At 39.2% G+C, this 24,077-nt stretch overlaps 3 protein-coding genes across 7 annotated transcripts in view; 2 read left to right on the plus strand and 1 right to left on the minus strand.

Moving 5' to 3' along the window:
• TIFA (TRAF interacting protein with forkhead associated domain) overlaps positions 1-2,036 on the plus strand; it is a 25,440-nt gene extending 23,404 nt beyond the window's left edge. Inside the window, exon 3 of the transcript XR_009958206.1 lies at positions 1,874-2,036. The gene's annotated coding sequence lies outside the window, so the exon portion shown is untranslated. The remainder of the gene's footprint in view (positions 1-1,873) is intronic.
• AP1AR (adaptor related protein complex 1 associated regulatory protein) overlaps positions 1-5,223 on the minus strand; it is an 18,320-nt gene extending 13,097 nt beyond the window's left edge. Inside the window, exons 1-2 of one of the 2 annotated variants that reach the window (XM_062574116.1) lie at positions 5,083-5,223; positions 281-329 (exon numbers count right to left, since the gene is read on the minus strand). In XM_062574116.1, coding sequence (XP_062430100.1) covers positions 281-329; positions 5,083-5,159 — 126 coding nt within the window. In that variant the 5' untranslated portion in view covers positions 5,160-5,223. The remainder of the gene's footprint in view (positions 1-280; positions 330-5,082) is intronic. The other variant, XM_062574115.1, reaches the window with a different exon arrangement.
• A 168-nt stretch (positions 5,224-5,391) lies between these two features.
• On the plus strand, positions 5,392-23,674 carry LOC134139557 (uncharacterized). 4 transcript variants are annotated; one of them, XR_009958204.1, is made up of 3 exons: positions 5,392-5,668; positions 15,203-15,378; positions 22,233-23,674. XR_009958204.1 is itself a non-coding variant. In XM_062574117.1 (2 exons), the coding sequence occupies exons 1-2, from the start codon at positions 5,421-5,423 to the stop codon at positions 22,360-22,362; spliced, it is 606 nt and encodes a 201-aa protein (XP_062430101.1). In that variant the 5' UTR covers positions 5,392-5,420; the 3' UTR covers positions 22,363-23,674. The 4 variants fall into 4 exon arrangements, 1 of the variants encoding a protein (XP_062430101.1); XR_009958203.1 differs by lacking the exons at positions 15,203-15,378; positions 22,233-23,674 and adding an exon at positions 8,270-10,590; XR_009958205.1 differs by lacking the exons at positions 15,203-15,378; positions 22,233-23,674 and adding an exon at positions 7,259-7,407.
• Positions 23,675-24,077: the final 403 nt, after the last annotated feature.

Genomic DNA, 24,077 nt, shown 5'->3' on the forward strand with positions numbered 1-24,077 from the left:
TAAATCAGGTTATTCTGAGAACCTCAGATTATACAAATTAACTTTACAGCAACCTTGGCAAAAAGATACTCAGTGGCCGAGAAAGGACACGTGTACCAAACAAAATGGATAACTATAAAGAAACTTCAGCTGACTAGCTTTTTGTAGATCAGATTCATGCAGTCAGGAACTAAATATCCTACACTTAAATTGCCAGGAAAAAGAAAAATAGACACCCCCCTCCCCCCACAGCAAACACATTGCAATATGCTTGCAATGTGCTATAAATGTGAGCACTCACCTCTATAGTAAAGTGTTCTCCCGTTGAACACGTTCTAAAATACTTTGATCTGGGAAAATAAGTCCTCAGTTACACTACAGAATGATATTCTTCATTTCAGATTCACAGAAGAAAAACGAGCCTGATACTTAATGTATTTCAAAAACTATTTAAAAAAATAATAAAACAAACATAAATTTTTCAGCACTTGTTAACCTGTGCTCTGCATTGCTGCCAGAACACAAACAGGCAATAACTTATAAACACGAGGTACAAGACTGGAGAAAAGACAAGCACTTCACATGAGGGAGACCACTTAGCAGGATGCTGGACTCTACCTCTGTGGCCATTTGGAATCAGTTCTGTGGCACCTTGAACACCATTTTCTTGAAAGAGACTACTCCAGGCAATTTCTGAAAATCCTACTGCTCGTCATGACATTTAACTCTTCATTAGCATAAAATCTTGTACAACATCAATTTCAAATTATAATACAGTCTACTTTGACAGCTTGACACATCTAGAAGATTGACCTTCCATTTCTCCCATACACCTAGAAACACTACTGATTACTAAAAAACAACTAAGCACCTCAAAGGAAAATACCTACAAAGAGGGCAAGGCTACACTTTCTGATGAGACAGTTATTCACAGACTGTATTTTTATATCAAGAATCAGTCTTCTCCTCAATTCTGTAATTATGTTAAGGTTGTTCTCCCCCCCCCCCCAAAAAAAAAATCAGTGCTGTACAGTACTAAATTATCTGAAAGTATTTAACCTAGTGAAAGAATTTTGTCTATCATCCCCAAGTAAAATCAAATGTATTCAAAAAACCATCCGTTTCATACAGCTTTTTAAAACCAGAGAGTCTTCAGTTGCAAGTGCTCACTCATAGCAGGAAGAAATCCAGGGCCTCAACGTTTCTATGCGTGATTGTTCAGAATTTGCAATCAGCATCTACTTCTACTGTACTGAAAGCAACATACCAGCCAAAGCCTGAATCATTTTAATCACATCATATTTCATCCCCATATTTTTCCCTAGAAGACAGCTGGAGCATGTCTCCCCGGCAACCTGCTGTGGGGCCCAATTCACTGCAGATTACTGATCAACCTTTCCTTGTATACACCACTTTACCTTGTAATGTACAGCTGGTAGCACAGAAGAACTGCTTATAATTGATCTTCGGCTACAAAACCAGAGATGAAAGGCCAGTTCAATTCATGCACTATATCTTACATATAATTGGGAAGTGTGGCACAGCTACTTAGAATATATTCACTGCACCCCTGTATAGTATTTCAGTGTGCAGGAGCCAATACCATTAAGAATCTAATTCATTAGTCCCCAAACAATTTTGTTTCAAAAAAGGAAAGAAACTTGAGGTATGCTTTTACTGAAAGTATAGTTCTAGTTTACAGCATTGGGAGCTAATCAAAATACACTGAACTTAAAGTTAGATAAGCTGCAGTCAGATTACTTGTAAGAATTGAACAGTAAACCATCAAAAATTAGACAGTACAATATAAGCTTACTAAATGTAATTACATGCGTCAACACTGATATGATATTTAAAGGAAGACCTTCTACATTTTCTGCTACTTCCTGAACAGGGACTACATAATACAAGAGCTGATTCTGTGCAATAGCTGAAGCCCTGAAATCCCACAGCAGCTATGGAAGACTGAAGTCATGAAGGTCAGAAAGGGGAAATACTATCAACTCCATCCCTGTCTTGTCATCTGTACCAACTTTAACACACTTAAATGAGAATAATAAAAGCAGTAAATATTTTAACTGTACTGTTTCATTATTTTCTAAAATAGACTTGAGAAGCATACAGGTTTGATATGTACTAGAGAAAACAGTTCAGCTCATACACAGAAATTATAGAGACTGTCAAATCAATTTTAAAAGTTCTAAAGTTATTAAGGAAACTGGCTCTTCATCACTCAGAATACCTCTATATATATATATATGTGTGTATATATATATATGTACACACACACACACACATTTGTACTTTATTTGCTTTTTATGCATAGTCATGTTACTAACCTTTTTTAAAAAAATCTTATTCAGAATATATGTGCCATTAAAAATGCTACTAAAAATCTTTGGCAGATTTAATCTATTAAAACAAGAGTATGAATAAAAGCTAATTACTTTTTCCACATTAATGACAAAAGAGGTTTCACATTTTGGTTTCTACACAATAGAAAAAAAAAAAAGCTGGAGTCAAATTACATTTTTTTTTTAAACTCCTTTAGGAGTAAAGAGGAATTCTTAGGATTGAAGGTAGTGACAAACCAGATATGACCTACTTTCTAATTATGGCTGCAGCTTGTAGTACTCCAAGCAAAACTCTTGATCTATTTCAGCTGAAGAATAAGGACACTCCTTAAAAAAAAAATAGTTAAAGAAAAAGTTTGTATTTTTACAGAAAAGTGAACTTCTACTATACTGACGGTTTCGGTGATTCATTTCTCTTTACTCATGCACAGCATGAACATCATAACAATTCATACATACATCTCCAGATTTTTAAGAATTACAAGCAAACAGAGTTTAGAATCTCAGAGGACTCTGAAGCACTTTTATAAACTCTAGATTAAATGACTAAGTATACAATTTTTTTCTTACAGTTAAATCTTGGCACCTCTAAGAATGCTGAAGTAGTAGGTTTGGGGGGAAAAAGGAATCTGAGTTTGACTAACATAACTACAATTAAGTCAATGAACTACATTATGCTGTTCCAGAAGTAGTGAGATTTGCACAATTTTGTAACAATCTAACTTTCAAACTTTTGTAAGATGTGTCTTAGAAATTTCATTTTCCTTTTAACTTAGTTCTCTATCCCTTCCCATTGTACAATTAAGGAAAATACCTACATTGCTCAACACTTCAATTCTGTAAATTACCAGCTTACCCAGAAAATGAAGATCCACTGAGACATATACCAGCTATCTATAAGAAGTAGCACTGATAATCTTTTTCTCATAATCTCAAATGATCCCTGTATATGATATTCCAGGTTCAAGGTTCAAAAGGGAATCCAAATAGACTTTCCTAATTGAAAGAACTATGCCTATTTCCTGTACTATCATTTCAAGATACCTTAGAGCTTCCACTACAGGCTACGCAATCAAACACCTGGACAAATGTATATAATATTTTTAAGACCACAACAGTAAACAATAAGATTTATTTCACTGATAAAGACAGTTGGATGTTGGACTAACAGGAAGACTATATGCTCATGGGAGTAGCTAAGCTATAATGGCAAACATGAACTACTTCTTTGAGGTTATGCTCCTAAAACTTTCTTCCTGAATCTGGAACAGACTTACAGAATTCCCCACCATTTAAAAGAATGGCATTTTTTTCACAATTCTGTGTATTAGCATCCATATTTGCCACTCTATGAATTAAGCAAGTAGTAAATCAACAGTTACACAAAAGGCACTGAAACACATAATAAACTCTGGCAAGAAAGCCCTCAGACTTCAGTAACAGCTTGCTGAAAATATGAGAAGGTAGAGCATGGCAGAAAAGCTGCTGAATGATGTTTCAGGAGTCAAACATGAACCAAAAACAAATACTAGAACAGATGACGCTGCAAACACTGATAAGCAAAAAAAAAAGGGGGGGGGGCAACAACAGAGTGTGGCAAACAAAGAATGAAAATGAGAGACAAACAAAAAGATATATAGGTAATAGTCACTCAAAAGCTGAGGGAGAGATAAAAGGTAACAGCCTATCTAGAAATTGCTGTGATAACAAAAAGGTACAAGGTTGTCTTGGTTATCTCCCCCTATTAAAGACTCATAGGTAAATAAAAGATAAAAAAAAAAAAATCCTCTAAATATCTCCCCAAACTTAAAGTAGTAGTTGACAGGGTAAGAAGTACACTTTGCAGAAATCTTACTATCGCTGCCCTTGACTGTTAAAAAAGGGTATTATCCTGTAGAGTGTTAAGACAAGACTCAGCAAAAAACACATGGTAAAGCAAGTATCTTTCATATATTATGTTTTTCTTCATATCACAGTACAAGAAACCGATACTTCGACAGCTGTCCAGCTATTTCAGCTGTTTGCATGCTCACTGTCTATACCTATGTATCAAATACTGGTAACTATATGGAAAAAAGTCAAGGTCTAGGGAATGTATCCCTTTCTCTCCTCATATGCTGCTTTTTCATGACTGTAACCTACTGTTTATTGCAAATCGAGAAAAAAAAATGTAGGTTATGTGCATTTACAAGAAATACTGACAGAAAGGTCATCCCAACTATTTCTGCCCTTTTGTAATGCAATCAGCCTTTACTGCAACAGTGTCTCTGCCTCTAATACACAAGACCATACTCCTGAAAACGTGGCGTTTTTCCATCCTTTTACAAACACAGCACCCTGCACAGATTTCCGGAAGTGGTCTGAAAATCTTCGTAAGCTTTTTCTTTTCTTTTTTTTTTTTTTTTTTGGGGGGGGGGGGGGGGGAAGAAAGGGCCCAAGGAGTCAAAATTCCCCCAGTGAAAGAACCCAAGCCGCCCTTGGAAGCGTATTACGACCCGGTGAGCAAAGCAACCGTTTAACGGTGTTTCGTCAGCTCGGGCAGCCGGCGCAGCCGCGCACACGCCCGTCTCCTCCCTCTCCCCTGCCCGCAGCCGCGCCGCCGCCGGGCTGCAGCCCGCCCGCCGGGCCGGGCCCGCTCTGTCCGCTCCACCGCCGCTACCGGCCTCCCGCGGCGGAGGGAGGAGCCGGGCGGGCCCAGCACCTCTCCGCCCCGGGGAGGGGAAAAGGGGGAGCCGCGCTCTCTGCTCACCCGCCGCCTCGCTGCAGCCGTCCCGCTTCCCTCCGCAAGAAGAGCCCGCAGCACCCCTGCGCCCAGCAGTTCCCCATCGCATCCTGGGCGGCGGCGGCGGGGCGCAGCGCAGCTCCTCCCTCCTTCCCGCCCGCCCCGCGCGGCGGCCGTTGGCGCCGCGCGCGCGCCCGCAGCTCGGATTCGAACGGGCCCGGCGCCGCGCGAGCCGCCCAACGGCCGCGGCATCAACGGCCGCGAAGAGCCGTTGGAAGTGGGGGGCCGGGGAAGAAGAGAAGGGAAGGGAAGAGAGGCGGCCGCTGCCGGAGAGACGCCGAGGCCCCCGCCAGGCGCAACGCCGCATGCCCGGCGCTGGCGCCGCCCCGGCCCGCCCCTTCCCGGGCGCTGAGGGGGCGGTGGCCAAGCCCGGGCCGAGGGGGAGGTGTCCGGCCCGCCTACCTCCCCGGGCGCCCGGCCTGGGCTTGGCTGCTCCCTCTGCGAAAGAAGGAGCAATTTTTTATCGCGTTTGGCTGCAGCTGCACGACCGAGGGGGAAGGGGCTTTCCTCACCCGGCAATGGCTCCCCGCCCGGCTTCCCCTCGTTCACTCAGGTACTGTTTGCTCGGCCGCAGAGCCGTTCACGAAAGCTCCCTTAAGCAGTAGAGACCTGGGAATGAACAAAGGTGTTAGGGCTTGGTCTAACGCAGCTCGATTCCCTCTGGGTTTGTAACGTTTCCTGTGTTCTGCAGTAACCTCCGATCCTGCTTCCGCAGGCACTGGTGGGGCATACATGCATCCTAAAATTATCATGCCATATCACGGGACTCACTCTTGCTCCTGTTTAAGCCACCAGCTACTTACGAGACTGCACTGCTCTTGGCAGCTTGTTGGCATGTGGGCCGTTGCAGACTTGTTGGCTGACTTGTCTCTTGGCTGACCAAAGCAAGCAGATAAAGAATTGAACTAACACTACAATTCATCTCTCAGAACTGCAGTTACTGTAGGTGTTTTTCTGCCAGATGTTGTTTTTCAAGAAACTTGGAAGAACTTCCTGAAAACAGACTCTTTCAAATGTTAAAATTGCTCAGGGGTGCAAAAAAAAGAAAAAAGTCTGGCAAACTTACAAAAGGATCTTCTCGTTAAAAACTGTAAGCATGTCACTAAGGTATTTATTTCCTTCCAGGTTTAGGATAAAATGAAAAACATAGCTTTGGACAAGGTGAGGGAGACATGATTGCATTGTATTGTGCAAATGTAAACTAACAGTAGAAAAACCCTGCAAAAAACAAAGGTGAAATCTTTCAAAATGGAGAAGCAAATGTTGGTTAGGTTCTATCTGTGAAAACAGAATGGAAAAAAGTCTACTCACTGCAAAATGATACCCTTTGCCTTGGGCAGAAGGCAGAAACATCTCATGATCAGCTATCCCCACCACCACACACCACCAGGTGTGATTTTTTTCTCTTCTTTTTTGTGATGAAGAGAAGTATGATATATTGTAAAATTGTGGATCCTGGCATATAACTGTATGTTAACAAAAATTCCTTGCTAAAAAAGAAAAAAAAAAAAGGAAAACAAAAAAACCCAAGAGCTTTGTAATTCCAAAGAATGGAAAGATCATTCAGGACACCAAACTATTTCATTCCCAGCTCCTCTAAGTCATTGGATACTTCATTGCCAAGGATATTAAATGACTAGTGTGAGTAATCTAAAAAGTAAGATCTAAAGGACAGGTGCTATCCTTACCTTGCTTGAGGATTCATTTTAAAAATTATGATGGATGATTCTGTCTGATGCTATGATATCTGAAATTTTTGGCAAACAAAGTAGAAAAGCAAGATCAGAACTGTTACTGTGTTGACATTCTCTAAATGAACAGTTCTGAGAACTACTCTAAGACAAACAAGATGTGGAGGGTGCACAACACATGCACACTTTACTTAGTATAACAGGGTATATGATATATAAAATAAATGCAATTGCCCCAAATCCAAAGGATCCAAAATCTGCATTGACAGAAATCACATTAGTCTGATTCTGCTCAAAGTACTGAAAATGTCTAACTTACATTGTAGATACTTAGAAAATGAAACCTATCCAGTTAATATTTATTGATTTAGATACATGTTTTTTGTTACCACAAGACTACTGATTTAATTCACAGAAAAGCTCTTCTGACTAGTGACTTTAAAACTCCTCAGGTGTCCTCGGGGATACCTCATAGATGTCCCTTACTTTCACCATGGAAGATAGAAGAGTTCACAGTTAGCTGCATTTAAAAGAAGAAAAAGATGCCTGGTTCCAAAGGCCAATATCAAAATCAATTGCCAGTAATCACTCTTTGGGGAGAGGAATCCAACTCAAGGCTCTTGTTGGCCACAAGCGTCACATTATAAAGGAGAAAAAGGTTTCTGTCGATGTATCAAGATTGACCTCAGTAAATGTCATTCAGATACTAACAGACTGTCAGATACATCTGGAGCACTGGTACTATGTGATTTAGCAAGATGTCTCACTCACTCTTCACCACCTTCAGTATCTGTGCTTTAGCACCACACAGAAACACATCATCATAAATTAACAGTGAAGATACACACATGTACACATACAGATCACTGAAAAAACCCCACTATAATCAAAAGAAATTCTTGCCATTTTTTAGTTAGGGGCTGACAGTAAAAAAAAAAAAAACCACCACCACCACCACCAACAACAAAAACCCACTGTATTACTTCTGTGTACGCTCAAACAGCAGCAAAGAGGCTGGAATCATGGATAAATGAAGATACCACTGACAATGGACACTGCCCACAAGTGAGAAAGGCTAAGTCACCAGCAATCTGGTCTACAAGATCAGTCCACAACCATCAGCCTCAGCTCAGATAGGAAATGGACTAGATGATCTCCAGAGGTCCCTTCTAACCTTACCCATTCTGTGATTCTGTGAAAGGATCTTGATAAGTCAGCTAGACAAGACAGGCATATACTGGGGACACAGAAAAGTAGTGCTATGCCCTATGTCATCTCATTTATCTTCCATAAATTTAAATTTAACAGATTGGTGCCAGAGCACTCCATTCTTGGAAATTCTGTAATCACTCTTCAGCCAATTACGCTTACCCCTCTCCTATGTCTCCCTTGGTCTCTAGTTAGGCCACTCAAGTGCTGTTATGTCATCTCTTTTATAAGCTTCTTTCATCTTATTATTACAGCTGAAGGCACAAAGAAAAGAGAGAGATGTTCTTCCTGCAACATTTCCTGGTTATTGTACCTATCTTCTTCATAACAAGCAAAGGATATTTAATGTACAGTCACAACAAACAAACATGGCCTATGTGACTATGGAATGGCTGTGACTCTTCATGAGGAAAGACATACATTGTCAGAAGGTACCATATAGATGCTACCAACAAGGAGCATCCTTTTATAATAGGCAACAACTGTATGGAAGTTCTCCAGGTAGAATTACAGCTACAGATGAAGCTGTTGGGCAGACAGGTCAAGCAGAGGAAGCAGAATTATTTGCTGATATTTAAAAGAGAAAAACTGAAAAACTATCTGCACTGACAAAATGCCTTTTTGAGGTCTGCTGTGTGTTTAAAGTTGTGGTTAGCACCTTTCATTTAATGTGAGAGGTACTAGAAGTGGTATCTCAGCAGTGAAAAAGTTAATTGGTTGCCACGTTAGGTAGCTATTAGCAGTGGTGAACGGATGCTGGGACCTAGAGAAGGCAACTCCTACAATAATGATGAGCAGTAGAGGGTAGGAGGAATATAATAAAATAATGCTAAGTGATCTCTGATTTTTCTTCCTGGAAATATGAGGTCAGTTTTGAAAGGAGCATTACAGTGACAGCATACAGGAAGTGAGAACAAGTGTGAAGAAAAAAATAAAAACAATCAGACACGAATTATGGAAGATGATGCAGATCAACATGACTCAAGAGAAATATGATACAGGTTTCAGAAAGGATTATTGGAATATATGATGTTCATGATGCTATTTTCTGTGGAATTAACGCTTTGGTGAAATATATACAGCTCCTCTCCAAAGACAAATGTTGGAGTAGTCAAGCCTGACAGGCATTCATAAATTTCTTCAGAGCAATTGGAGACCTTTTCTTCCACACTACTCTAGACTGTGAAATATAGGCCACAGTTCACAGTACAATTCAAACTTATGTCTTGTACCATATCATTTATACTCTGCCAGCTGCATAGCTATTATACTGATACTGGACTGTGTAGAATTTGACAGAAACACCAGGATTATAACTAAACAAGCACAATTCCTGACTAGGTCCATTGTTTTTAGAACCTCTAGTTAAAAAGAAAAATGTTAAGGAAAACAGTAATAATAACCAAATCTTAGTTACTAACTATTTTGAACCAAAAGAGCTGTAGAAAGCCCCATGACAGTTAACTTGTCCGTCCATCCACCCAACACAGCAGCAACAAAAAGAACAGTCAGTTCATCAAAACAAAGTCAGTCTTCAGTGGTATGAAAGCCACAGAGGAGATAAGTTCTAACAAGATGAGGCCAAGGAAAAGTTCAAACAACCATGAAAAAAATCAATTATCTTCAAAAAAGAGAGGGTAACTTAAAGAAAGGTTCAAAAGCAACTTATAACCTTTGTGAAGTGCACACTGTAATACCTTGTCTTAACCTTAACTCTGAGAAAGGATGACTGTAGATTTTAACAAAATATTACTTACATAAAGACAGAGCAAGTGAAAAATCACCCTATCCAAACATGGTTCCTGAAATTAAAATGTCAAAGGTTTGCAGAATTTGTAGAATTCTAGATCTGTCAGTTATTCCAATGACAATGGAAAGCAAGGACTTTCACCACACATCGTTAGAAAACTTTTTATGAAAAATAATGGCAGTCCTGCATAAATTAGCCAGTTATGAGCAATGCCCTTGGGTCTTTCCCTCCTTTCAGAGTAGTAACATAGAACAGCTCCATTACCTTTCCTGAAAATGTTTGCTGAGGCTCTCACGACTGATGAAAGAGATGTCTAAGAATTGCTTGGAAAAACAGAAAAGTAGGGTGGCTAAGCCCTTGCATGATGACAGTGGGGTATGACATTTTCCCACTGAGTAAAGGGGTAGGAGTTACACAGCTTCACAGTCCTTTGAACAGGCATTCCTAGTCTGTAACTAAACTTTCGTTCATGTTGCTTTTCTCTCTTTTTCCCACAACTCATTTTAAACAGAATACCATTGTTTCTGGAATACCCTGATTAGAATAGCCACACAAATTTCTTTCTTCCCGTAGTTACAGTTTTTGAGTTTTATTAGATTGCTTTCTTTCACATGAACCTTGCTGTGCCACTCACATCCACAGCAAGATAAAATGTGCGTAAAGCAAAAAATCTCAGTTGCTCACCTTCATGGGTTGCTACATCAGTTGCCATCTCTTTCAGTGGTCCTACATCAGATGTAGGCCTCATTCTGTAAACAGATGTACATGTTTAAACTTTGCCATAAGTAGCCTTTATTGAAATAAATGGGTTACACACATGCCTAATGCTAACTTCTGTGCAATATATGCAGAAAGTTAAATACAATTAATTACTTAAATACTTAAAATACAATGCACAGCATAGGCACTAATACATACATCCATTTTAAAGCAAATTATTCCACCTTTAGCATTGCCACAGTCTTAGCAACACAAGCTGCCTCGCAACAGCACACAGCTGCTCAGATACAGAACATTCATTAAATGAATTCACTTTTTTTTTTTAATCTTGGCACTCTGCCCACTGCATATTTTCTTGCCAAAATAAGATTTCTTAGTGATTTGTTCTTTCTATGACTTAATGGCTTTAAGAAACCACAGCTTTAGAGAATCTTGAAAGAAAATGTCTTATAAGGCATTTTTACTCATTATAGCCAAAGTACAATTCCAACACGTCTTGGGTATTCTCATATGCAGGCTTTGTTAGAAAGGAAGCAGGCATCTCTTACACCATCAGCTCACAATTTATATTGTCGCTATCCCTGTCTTCCTGATACCTTGGCAACTATTCTAGAAAGCAAATGGGGAACAAAGGAAGTTTTAGGGACCAGAAAGAAAGAAAGACAAAAAAAGGTGGAGATCACATTCAATCAGCATTTTGGGTACAAAACTGAAGTAGGTCTGTTAATTTTTAGGGAACAGCTTTAAGCAGAATTTGGGCCTGTTTTTAAAAATACCCATTTCAAATTTCTCTTGCACATTTGCATCCCCAGTACAGGCTGTTTTTTTCTTGCAGATCAGAAGCCTTCTCACAAGTATTTTTCTTAACTATTTTTTTAATGATATAAAAGGTGAGCTCACTAGTTCTGAGATCTCTGGAATTTTCTCAAGACATTCAAAAATAGCCCTATCATCATCTTGAAAGCCAATCAGGGATATCATGAGGGTATAGCCAGTTAAACTATTCTAGCTGCCATAGGTCTGGGTTAAATTGTTATCATCTCCAGCAGTTCATTAATCTGGATCCTTTCACAGAATCAGCACAAAAAAAGTCACATGAACAGTTTAACAAGCAAAATTGAAGAAGCAAGAGAGAGGCATGGACAAGCAACTGAACCAACTTACCTGCAGTTTACTTTGGTCAGAACACGTTGTTTTATTGTGCCCTAATTGCAAACTACTTTTTCTCAAGGCACTGATACTCACTTTGGTTTTGTCTATAGGAAGTTATACTGAAGCCTTTTTGCTAATAGTATGAACTTGAAAGACCCTGGACACAGTGTTCTTGATTAAAATAGGAACATTTTTCCAGCTCTCACTTACAGGCAGTTAGAAACTGGCACTAAATGTTTTTAAGAGAATTAATTTTAAGGGTGGAGAGCAGCCTCGATGGAATGGAATTTCCCAGTATTTAAACTGTGCTGACAACAGCAAATGTAGGAGTTTTATATGTGGCATCTGGAAGACAAAGAGCAGAGCAAGAATGTGGAAAAGAACACAATTCTCAGTTCAGGTTACATAGATAGTGGGGAGCCCAGCAATTTAAATTTACTGTGGAATGTAAAACTGGATCTCTGCGTAGTGACTGGTTTGATGCTGGAATGGCACTCCTATTACGTATGGCCTGGGAAGAAGCATTTAATATAAAATGAATGTAAAATGTAATGCTTATTGCGTATTACATTTTTGACAATCATTTCTAGGATTCGTGCATTAGACCTTAGGATACTTCCTCATGCAGTCAAATTCCCCAAGGTAAAAATGGCAAGTGTAGTGTCACTTATAATTCATCACCTCCCTAATATAGAGCATGACAACATCCTCTGAGCTAACCTAAAGCAGTAATGATGCCTTTCTGAACCTGCTGTTGGAGCTGGATTGTGTAAAAATGGATGCTGCAATTTCCTTTTCACTGTGAGACAATGATCCCAGGATAGCTTTTTAAATAATGCTATTAATGACAACTCCTTTGAAGGTCATCGGGTCACACAACACACTGGCAACTGCTCCACATCTCCCTCAGTGTTGGCAGTGGGGTCTTATAGCAGCCAAGCTTTCAAAATTATAAGTTCACACTAACAATGTCACAACTTCCATAAAACAAGCAACCACTGTGAAGATCTCTAGTCTTTCAGGAGTGCCATTTGTTAGATAATAAGATAGGCTCTTCAAAGGCACCCAGTGGGTAGATTGAAGAAACCTGTACTGGACTAGAACACCTAGTTGTTTATTGCCACCGGCACTTTTGTAGTCTTCTACGTGATATTTTATAGCACATGAAGCAAAACAAAAACTACGTCTGAGGTCAGTCCTGTATTTTTATATCTGGACAGTGCAATAGGATCCTAGTCCAGTAGAGGGGCTCCTAGACACTTAAAAGTAATGAAAGAGAGATAAGTATGACAGATCAAATAGTTTGTGTGCTTTTTGGTATGTTCATTTTAAAACACCATTTTCGAGATAATAAATATATATGCATGTGCATATAGTACATATTTTAAATTGTAAACTTACATATATACTTACTATTTTAAATTGCAGGTTTGCTATTAGGGCACATTCAGATTTTTTCTCCCACAAGTAGGTAGCTGGGGACAGGCAAGACACACTTAAAAGATGTGATAAAAGTGTTTTTTGTGTTTTTCTCCTTTGTCTTACAACAGTTACCTGAGGGCTTTTGGTGGGCTTGATGATACCCCAGCATTTCTCTAGCAGTCATGGGCATGAATTGGTTCTCTTCTTACTCTTGAATATATTGTTTAAAGTAAGTCCTATGAAAGGAGGCAATATGCAGCTTCTGCTGATGTGTTTGCACTGCGCACCTGGCACCTTTATGGACCTTCTACAGAAAGTGAGCAACACACAAGATCCAATGGAAAAAGTAATGTTCTCCAAATATTTAAATATAAGTATGCTCCAGACTTGCATCATTTATATCATAGCAACAAAAGAGCTGAGAATTTTCACTGTCCAGTGGCAGTGAAAATGGCTTATTTTCTTTTTTACTGAGCAGCATAACTGTTCAGTAAAACTTGTGTCTGAGACAACTGGCACACACTGATTGGAATCAGTGAGGCAAACAGAGTGGAATGACTAATCATCAAAGAGCACCTCGTCTTGTTCTTTTTGCATGTTTTAGTCTGTTTTATTTTGACAAGGATATTAATTTATTGTTATTTTCAGTGCCACAGTCAGGCTGTATAGAGCACATGCACAAATATTTAATTTATGTGCATCTGATAATGTGTTATGCATGTCTTACACAATCATGGGGGCAAAAAAGACAGGACATAGTGTTTTACTGATAGCCCAAGAGTATCCAAGAGGATTATTAAACTGTTAATGAGAGCCACTGTCAGACGAGGGGATTAGCTGGACAACTTACTGAATGTGGTAATTCTGGGATTCTCTTGCACCGCTAGGGATCCTTTTCAATGTTCAGTGTTGGGTCCATTATGTATATGTATATGTCTGTGTCAGACAGATGTGGTCATCGGGCTCTGTGTTTTCTTTTGCTCCTTCACTTGCCTGTTGGATCAGAATTATAAATATTGGTTGTTTAGCACAAACACTAGCTGGTCACTGAGTTAAGTGCTCTATCACTGAAATTCTGTAACTTTAAACAATAGATCATCTCCTTCCCAGAACTGATTTATCAGGGGACAGATCACCTAGCAACAGAGTCCCTCTGGAAAAGAGTCTATGTTTAGTGTATTTCAAGAAAAAAAATCTCTTACAATAATCATCTTAGGACAAATACCTTGTTCTTTATGTCTAGGATTTTTATGAGTAACTTTTAAACAGTTAAAGATTTTCCAGTGGCACGAGAATTACTTTTTAGTAACATCCTTTCCAGTTAGTAAATGGGAAACAATAAAGAAAACAGGTGTTCTGTTAGAAATGGCGTGGCAACATGGCATTTTTCAGAGTGAAGAAAGTGTTATCAGTACGTATGTAGCAACCTACATAGAAACACCAAGCTTTCAGAATCTCATGTCAAAAAAAACACAGTAATGAAAATTAGAGAGCATGTTTGATTCTCCCATATCTGATTGATTTTGAAGACAAAAAAATTCTTCCAGCCATATATTCAGTATGTTCTATATCACTCATTTAGAGTCAGCGATGACTGCAGATATGGTTAGATTCACAAAGATGGTATAAATTAATTAAATAGATTCACAAAGATGGTATAAATTCATTAAATATTTATTTGATAATACAATCAGATTAGATGGGGACCTCAAGCTCTTGGGAAGTTATCTATGCCATTATGTATGCCATATCTGTGCCATCATACTCTCTGGACTCTCCTGAAAAAGATAATGCAGAACAACTCACTGACTGTGCCACAACCACGGTTGTGATGACTTTTCAGTGAAGCACTAAGCTGTGGAAAGCAAGCCCCTGTCGTATTCATCAGTTAGGAAAGGGTACCTATTTCTTCAGTTAGTTATGTCAGATTTCTTTTACTTTATACCATATCACAACCTCTGGCACCATTTCTTCATTTATTTGGGTCAAATCCCACTGGCTGATACTTTGAGGGGGTACAACTTTACCTAATACCAGATCTTGGGATTCAAGCCTGTTTATTGAGTAAGAACTGCATCTTTGAGTAAGACTCCCATGCACAAGATAATGATTTTTTCATTAGTGCATTAAAACTTGTTTCTAGGTATTTCCACTGGAAGATCTGAAACAGCCATCTGTACAGGACTAAGACTTCTCTTGGATGCTAGTGTGCTCCTTTCTGCAGTGGGCCCAGCATCCTTCCATGACTGACCAAGCAGGCAAAGTCCAGGCTGTACATGTCCAGCAAATTCAGCAGCTGAGCAAGTGTCTTCTAACCAGGTAATCCTGGAATATTCATGCTGTGCCAGTAGGAATATTTATTCCTCTTATTGGAACTGAGCCCAATAATTTGTTAATGGGCTGAGTTCAGAGTCACTGCAGACTCTTTGCAAATTCTGGTATTAACTCCTGAAGTTTGAGCCTCCCGAGGAATCCCAAGAGTGGGAAACCAGTACTACAAAGGATCATGGATCATTGAGCTGAGGTACTAAACCAGATCTCTGGAGATTGATGCTCAGTTCTCAGCTCTCCACAGACTCCTTTTCCATGATCACAGGTCAAACCTCCTTAAGAAGAACACTTTTTTTCTACCCTTTGACTTTTTTTCATTTCTTTAGAGATAAGCCTTTAGAAATAGATACTACTTTTTATAACACGGTTTTCAGCATCAAATACATAGAGATTTGTAGGTACTAATGGAAACTAAATAACAACATATCCTGCCATCATGAATAGGTCTCTGTGGTAGTGGACTTAGGGCCATATGGGAGCTTACTGATCATCCTGCATAATACTGCCTATGTTGACATAGTAGCACACTTCTAGTACATTATCTGGAACTAAATTTCTTAAATTATATCTTTTCAGTTTATTGTCTTTATCTATGAAAACAGGGATGTACATATTTTTAAAGTGAGCATACATACATGTTTTTAACCACACCTGACAACAAGCTTGGTGTACAGTTCTGCCTTTCTTTTTTATGTTTTCCAGAGAGATATGTGCTCTGAAAAGTACACCAGTGAGAAGGGGAAACTATTTGCAGGTAGAAGTAGTATAAGCTTGTTGGTCTTGGAATGTGATCCCACTTAGCTTTGAGATTCCCTTACTTAATCTATTTTATATAAACCTGTCTTCCTTCCCCCTTTACTGAAGGGGAAGTAGAGCCAAGCTTTCCTCCATCAGCAAAGGTAAAGAGGAGTTACTATCAGAGGTATTTGATACATATGTCTAAAAGTAAAGAATCTTTGGACTCTCTCTCCTTTTAAACGAGAACTCAGTAGCCGTGTTTTTCTAAAGCTTTTTTTTCTTGTGTGTGTGGGGGGAGGGGTGCTCATTAGATGATGAAGTACATCAAATAATGCCACCTGTGACAGCTGTTTTTTGAATTACACATTTACTGACTAGTAACTGTGTTTAGGTTATTTAGTCCAATTGCAGAAGCCTACAATAAGCCCTGAGGTAACAGCTGTGGTTTTCCTGGTGACTGAGGTTAGATTTGAACGGGTAAACAAGAGCTGAAAAGATCTTCATTACACCGTTACTTTCATGAAAGGCTGCTTCTACCCAGGCATCTATGGGTTGCTGAACTGTACATGAAAGGGGAGGAAAGTTCTGTAACTGTTAAGCAATTTCTGTTAAACTGAAAAGGGAAGTGTTATTCGCATCATTGGCCAAGAGATTATCAGCTTTTATGGTCACAAGTAATTGAATGCTCAACCCAGGATGCTGGGGACACATTGCTATAGTGTGCAGTTTATTGAGCAAACAAAAAGCTAGCAAGCAGAATTTAGCAATAACTGGACTTGAAGAGCCTCATGTTTTCAATGCCTTTTTTCCTTCTACTTCAATGATTCTGATACAGATCATATCAGTTTGTTTTTTCAATAGGAAGTAATACTTAATTTCCTTGGCTCCAAGCTGGAGAAATCAGATATTTGGAAACAGACAACAGTATTAAGCAAATTATAAACTGCGTTATCTTAAGAATGAATCTTTCAGTTAAACCAACCAAAGTCAGCACAAAGAATGAGGTTAGATAATCTCTTCACATGATATACAGTACTGCAGTGTGTTGACAACCAGAACAAGGGAAACAAGCAAAAAGGCAAACCTCTCTAGACTGCCACCCTAGATGCTGCCACCCTGCACTGCCCTCTCTGGAAGAGCACAAGATAAACGCAGACCAGTTTTCAGTTGTACGTGTAGCAGAGAACTGGAAGAAATTTGCTTGAGTCAAAGTCCAGGCTTCCCCTACTGCCGTCAGCCATCTCATGTAAACTCTTTTGGAAACAATCAAGCTTTATCCTATTTAGGATACAATCTTTAGGAAACAATCCACCTTTATCCTAAAGTTATTTACATTTCTTCTTGTAATCTTGTAATTCTTGATCCTGCTGCTTCAGTATCTTACTTAAATGAAGGTTTGAAATCTTTTACTAATACCCAGACGAAAGTTACTAATAGCCAGTTTTTACCTAATTAATCTTTAGTCAACATCACTCTTTCACTTAGTGTTTCTTTCCCCATGTGCTTTGTTCTCTGACTTCTTTTTACTGTGGTAAACAAGCCAGCTTCCATAACATTTTCATTTCCATTAACTTTCCCCTGTATCAGATCCAGTTTAAGCTGTTATTTTTCTTAAAAAATAAACAAAATGAACAAAATTCAGTGCAATGACATAATCTATTGTAAAAATATATCTTCCAGTACATCGTAGGATATTCTCTGAAAGCTTGTCTTGGTTCCTATTTATTCTGTATTCAGCTAAAACTACAGATGTCCTTCTTCCTATGTCATTTTTTCAGCAGCTGAGTTGTCAGAGTGCCTTCTTATGAACTCAGGAGTGTATGATCTTCAACATCATACAATGATATTCAATCTCCCCCCCCCCTTTTTTTTTAAACTCTAGCTTTAACTCCATGGTATTCTTGCATAACCTTCTGATACTCCCTCCTGTTGATTCGGTAACTTTATGAGATTCCTAACTCTTGTATCACTATCACTATTGAAACTATAAACAAGATAGGTATACAGACCAAGTTTGAGGAATTCTATAAAATTTCTTCCAGTCTGATAGTTTTCCTTTGTTTCTCTCATCTCCATTTGACTTATCACCATCTTATTCCCGTATTGTATAAATACCATACTAATTTACAGGTAGACTAGATCTGCTACATTTCTTCTGCCTAAAAAATCAGTTATTGAAAATACATTGGTTCTAACAAATAAATTCACATTGTATTTTTATCAAGTTTTATGAATAAGGATAGGTTTTCTATTACAGAAGTAATACATAAAGCAGATGTGTGGGAAGTCTGAAGTAAGCAATTTTAGAAAAGCACAACAGCCTTTTGCTAACTCTGAGGAGTCTAGTCTTCAAGTGATCAGTTCAACAGTTTCACTGTTCAAAAGGCAAAGTAGAAAACACAAGCAATAGATAAAAATGTGCTAGGTTTCCTAGAAAAGCCAAATACAGGAAAAAGTTTTAAGCTATTTTTGTTTCATTTTTTAAAGGAGACTCACACATATGAAAAGCCCCATTTTGATTAGCATCAGGCTCAAATAAGCTGTGCTTGCTGAAGATATGCTGAAAAGTGAGCCATGAGGCACATAAATAATTTAAACTGCTTTCATGATGCTCTCCACACTTAGCACAAGCTAACCCTATTGCAGAGCTTGGTTCCCACTCTGTACTCACAACAAACAAATAGGGAGCCCCTCTGAGGAATAGAGATGGCTTTTCTGAGACCACAGGAACATATTAAAAATCCCATAGTATTCACAAATGCTCTGAAGTTGTTCATTTTTGGAGAAAACAGTGATTAAGCTGAGGTAGAAAGGCACTAAAAGAGTTCTCTAGGTACTAGAAAAATTTTGCAGTTTGGCTTATACATGTCAAATCTGCATGTGTTGGTGCACTGATGAGAAGATCTAGAATGGGAGCCAGGAAAGTGCCATGCACAGTTCAGGGACTTTCCTATATGCACCTTCCAGGAGCGTATGACGGAGGATGTATGTTACAACTCACAGCCTATGTGAACTTTCTAAGGGATTGCAGTTAGTATCCTCTTTTAAACCCTCTGTGAAGGCATTTCAGACTACAGTGCCAACCTTCTAAATAATACAGTAGCTTCCATTTATCTGTATATTACTACTAGCAGAATAGGAAGAAGAGACTCCTAAAAGCAGTAACACCAAAGTTTACCAAAGTTTTTGTGTGTGTGACAGCTCACTGTCCAGACAGGAAAGTAACAGATTATACATCGGTGAACTGCAATGCTAGAATGGTTTTGCAAGTTTTTGCTATAATAAAATCACTGAAACAGGAAGACATGAACAAAGATAATAATCACAATGTATGGCATTGTTGACTGTTTAATTTTTCAGTGGAGTGCTCCAGTGCTTTTTATAGTAACAATGGCATGGGCTCTTTTGCCTGCATACACCTCCTCGAGATGAAATGCTTCTCAGAACTCGGCAATGAAACAGCTTTGATTCAGAAACGCACAAGAGACACTCCCACGCACCCAACTGTCATCATGTGTTAGCTTCTGAAACACCGCCACCGCTATGAACAGGAGCTAGCCCCTAACTACTCAACTTTCACAGCTCTTCAGGCAAATGTAAAATATATGGAACCCCAGCATTTCATGAGAGGTAGAATGAACAGCATTATTTAAGGATTCATTGCATTCTCCTTTTACAGGAGGCTAGTTCAAATGCTACTTCTTTTTCTGAAAGAGAAACTATTCTAAACACTCATTTAAAAAGTCTGAAAGGAGAAGGGTAGAAGCCTACGCTACTTTTGTTTTTAGTTGAAGTTCAGAGTCTGTTCTATTTTAATCCATGCAACTATGCACTTGGCAAAGGATTCCTCATAAACCATCAGTCAGAAATCTAGGCAAAGGCTTTAAAGTCCTGTAAGGAGCCAAAATTATCCTTGCCTAGGCACCAGCAGAAGGATAGAGGAGAGGCAGCATGCGACTCCCCTGTTTAAGGTCACTGGGGACTCAGGTGACTTCTGTCACAAAACATGTTAACTGTCCAAACAGCTCCCTGCAGGAAACAGACAGTCCAGATGGGCTTTTTCCTAGAGTGCAGAAAAGCTAGGATGCAACTTTGCTTCAGACTCACCCCTGTGTAAGCACTGCCTTGAAATGCAGCCATGGAGCCCGTGGTGACACCAGGATGTTTATTTGGGGCAGGATGATGCCACTGCCCTCTATCCCCCATCTACACCAGGATCTAAAGAGCTTTCAGCAGGAGTTACAATAGGGTTGCAGTAAGTCCTGATTTGAATACAAAATTTTCCAAGGTGGAAAATATCATAGCTCTACATTATCCAGAGACAAAAATTAACTGCTATATTTATCGGATACAAACTCCAAGCATATAGCAAATAAATTACTACTAAAATCAATGTTATATGGGAAACTCTGAAAAACTGTTTCTTCAGTGGGTTCTTAGCAGATCCTATGACAGTTAAACACGCTAATTCTGGCACACTTCCTGACTACTTGGTGTAACAGGGAAGGTTATGATAGGTTGAAAAAAACCCTTTGCTCTTAGCTGTAATTTTACCGTGGGGGAAGTCCTCAAGAGATCCTTAATGGAGAATAAAGAGGACAAAAATGGTTAGAGACAGACCAACAGCTGTGCCAGTGGATGGAAATGCTGCTTCCAACAAGATTTGAGTTTGGCCCTGGGGACTTTGTCTAAAAGCAGCGAGATGTGGCAGCAGGGACAGAGTTTTCCCTTAGGGAATTCCACAGGCTTCAGTGGCGTTATTTAGGAGGCAGCAGTAGGACAAAATAAGCTGTCAGAAATCTGCTTTTACACAGTAGTAATAATAATAAAAAGGTAAAAAGAAACAGAATATATAATGATAGAGAAGCAGAGCTGATTCTGAGTTAAATGCTTTCTGATTTTCCCCGGGAGAGACCTTAAGCACTTAGAAAGGAGAAAACAGCTTGCACTAGCACTATGGTGGAAGCAACGATCTTCAGTTTAAGAATGGCTACGCTTTTTTTTTTTTTTTTTTTTTTTTCCCTTTCATAGTCAGCATTTCGCAGGGATTGCAGAGGGAGGGGCAAAAAGGCAGCGATCAGGAAGCTTTCAGAAAAAGAGGGGAGAACTGTAGCATCAAAGGGGACTTGTGTTACCAATTTGGAAATCTAAGGACTTTGGAATAAATTTGGAAATTAATTTAAAAATATATTAAATTAACTTTTTTAGTAACAAAAGAAGAACAGAGTATTCATGGCAGAACACAGCTACCTGTGAAGGCCTGAATTTCTGTGTCAGTGCTTTTTAGCTTACTTGCTAGTTTGTGCAACACACTGCTTAGTCTCCCGGGAAACTGCAGATAGCCACCACTGCACAAATAAATACTATTACTCTCAGGTCTTAGCTATACTCTAAAATCTACTCGCTTATAAGCACAGAAGTCTCCCCCTTTCCCCCCTCAGCCAGTAAAGCCCAGGTAAACCCCAAACATTTTAAGATGGAAAAAATAGCCCAGCTGACATGGTAGGCCAGTCTCAAGAATGATGAAATCTCATGCTGAGTGCAGGTTCAAAACCCCTAAATTGTGTAACAGTCTGTTCTCCACTGAATTATACACATAACAAAAAAAAAAAAAAAAAAAAAAAAAAAAAAAAAAAAAGATCTCCCAAAACAAATGTTAAAAGAGAAAGCTATACCCAAAGACAATGGCTAATGATTTAGAATGAGAAAATATGGGGACTTTGAAGTCAAAGTTAAAATTAAATTTGTTAACAGAAATTTGTACTTACTTGTCAAATACTTTGGGGTAATAATTTGTGAAGTGGGAAGAGACAAGGAAGGCTTCATTGCTAATACAACCTAGTCAAATATTTTCATCTTTTTCTCTCTAATTGCAGATGGAATCAAGAAAGTAGAACCCAAAATTTAGAAAGATTTTTGAACATTTGCAGGCATTTGGCTCTCTTTTCTGATGAAACATCAAAATGGGTAAAAGACTCAAGTCTGTTAATCATTCTTCCTCTCCGCAACAGGATTCACAGAAGATGTGTACTGAGGAAAGTTGAGAGGCATAAAAGTTTGCTCTTACGAAAATTGTATCATCATGCTTTTCCTAATCTTATTAGGATCAGGACAAGAATGCAGTATGTTGGAGCGTATTTCCACTCTTTAACAACACGGAAAGGACCGTTACGTGGTGCTCAGCTGCCTGGAGACAGGCAGAGTCTGTTCAGCAGCAGAGAGAGAAAGCTCTGAGCTTGGAGGACTGAAATGCCTGAGGAAATCAGGTACGTGGCTGCTGTCAGCTCTAGCCAAGCATCTTCTAAGAGGCAGGAATATAGAACGTGACAGTAAAGGAGACACTGGAAAACTGCTTTCAGAGTTTGCGACACAGGCCAGATAGCGTTAGAGGCATGCCAGTCCCTGCTGTGACCTGGCATTCGGTGTGTGCAGGCTGCATTCACCCACACCAGCAAGCGTTGTTAGGAGAGAAGCGGCTCTCCAAATTTTTGAACTGATAGTAAGAGCTTTTAAAAACATGAATGAAAGAATGGTTTCAGTGGATAGCTCGGTAAAATCTTTGAAACAATTAATTTACAGATCAAAGCTCAACTTTCAAAAGCATGTTGGGCACTTAAGAGCTCAAATCTCATTTAAATGCAGAAGAGTCCTCAATGCCTGTCACTATAGAACAGAATTTGGGTTCCCAAAGGATTTTTTTTTTTACCTAATAATTCATCTCCTTGCTATAGACTTAATGTATCTGGGAAGTATGTTCCAGACACCTAGAGGAAGACCACTATATTAGAAAATAAATAATTTATTTGTAAGAGATTTATTGTGAATTAAGGTAGAAAAATTATTGCTTCCCTTTACTGTTCTAGGTAGCATGTAAACTCATGTCTCTTGTACGTTTATCACCCACATAGCAAAGGCAGCTACCAGGAAGCATCAGCAGTTTCTCAGACACTAATTTGGCTCCTTTCTCATATGTATTAAATTCTCATTCAAATGAGGACTGAGAGATGAGCCCCTTTTCCCCATCAGGCTTTAGAATGCATTCTACAGTAAAAAGTACATGTAAAATATGTCTAGAGAGATTCAGACATATTCCAGAAGCATTTGTTATAAGCAGTGTTCACTCTGAACACAAGCTGATGCATCATGCAAAGCCACAAAACAACTGAACTTAATTTACAATTAGTGAACATAAAACTTAGACACTACACTTAGCTCTGTAACAGTGCTGTCCCAGATATCTCCCGACCAAATCCCTTGGTCTGTGGTGTAACAGCCCTTCCCCTCCGCGCCAGCTGACCTCTTGCCATTTCATTGCTGCCTGTGGGCCGGTGAGAGCTTCCCCGCACTTGGACAGTTGGCTGCACTCTGGCAAGGAGACAGTTCGTCTGGGGCTGCCCCAAGAGCAGCTCCGTCACCAGGAGATTATCTCTTGCACCCCTCTGTGCCATTGCTGGGGAGGGAGTGTTTCAATACATTCTGTGGGAAAAAGGATTTATTAATTCAGATGCTTCACTTCTGCATTTATTGAGAAAAAAAAATGTCTGGAACTGATGCAAAGACTTTTGACAAGAAACAGCATCAAACTGCATGAAAGATACCAAGAACACGATCTGGATAGTTGAAGACCAAAGTTCAGGAAGAGAGCAAGTTTACACCACAGGTAAAACCACTACTGTAAGTCCAGTTCTCCTTTTCCATCCCTGTTTAGTTCATTTGTATAAAACAGAGTTGATGAAAGCTCAGTTTCTTCAGAGCGAGTAAGGAAGCAACATTGGTAACTGCATACACAAGTGCAGACATTACCCTGAAGAAAGTGAACTGCAGCTGAGAGTTAAAGGAAGTTGGCATCCACCTGGCCTGTGTAAACATGCAACAACCGTACCTGCAGGCTGCTTGACCCCTCTGCTCTCAAAATTCAGGTGTCAACCTACCATTAGCCCTTTGCAACT

Source organism: Rhea pennata, chromosome 4, assembly GCF_028389875.1.
Source record: "Rhea pennata isolate bPtePen1 chromosome 4, bPtePen1.pri, whole genome shotgun sequence".
In the NCBI taxonomy this organism is placed as follows: Eukaryota; Metazoa; Chordata; class Aves; order Rheiformes; family Rheidae; genus Rhea; species Rhea pennata.

What these genes read in the sequence shown, in the direction of transcription:
- LOC134139557 (XM_062574117.1), top strand. Translation starts at nt 5,421, where the DNA reads ATGCCCGGCGCTGGCGCCGCCCCGGCCCGCCCCTTCCCGGGCGCTGAG. An exon ending in GCTTCCCCTCGTTCACTCAG is followed by an intron (nt 5,669 to 22,004) that starts GTACTGTTTGCT and finishes CTCTAATTGCAG; the next exon opens with ATGGAATCAAGAAAGTAGAA.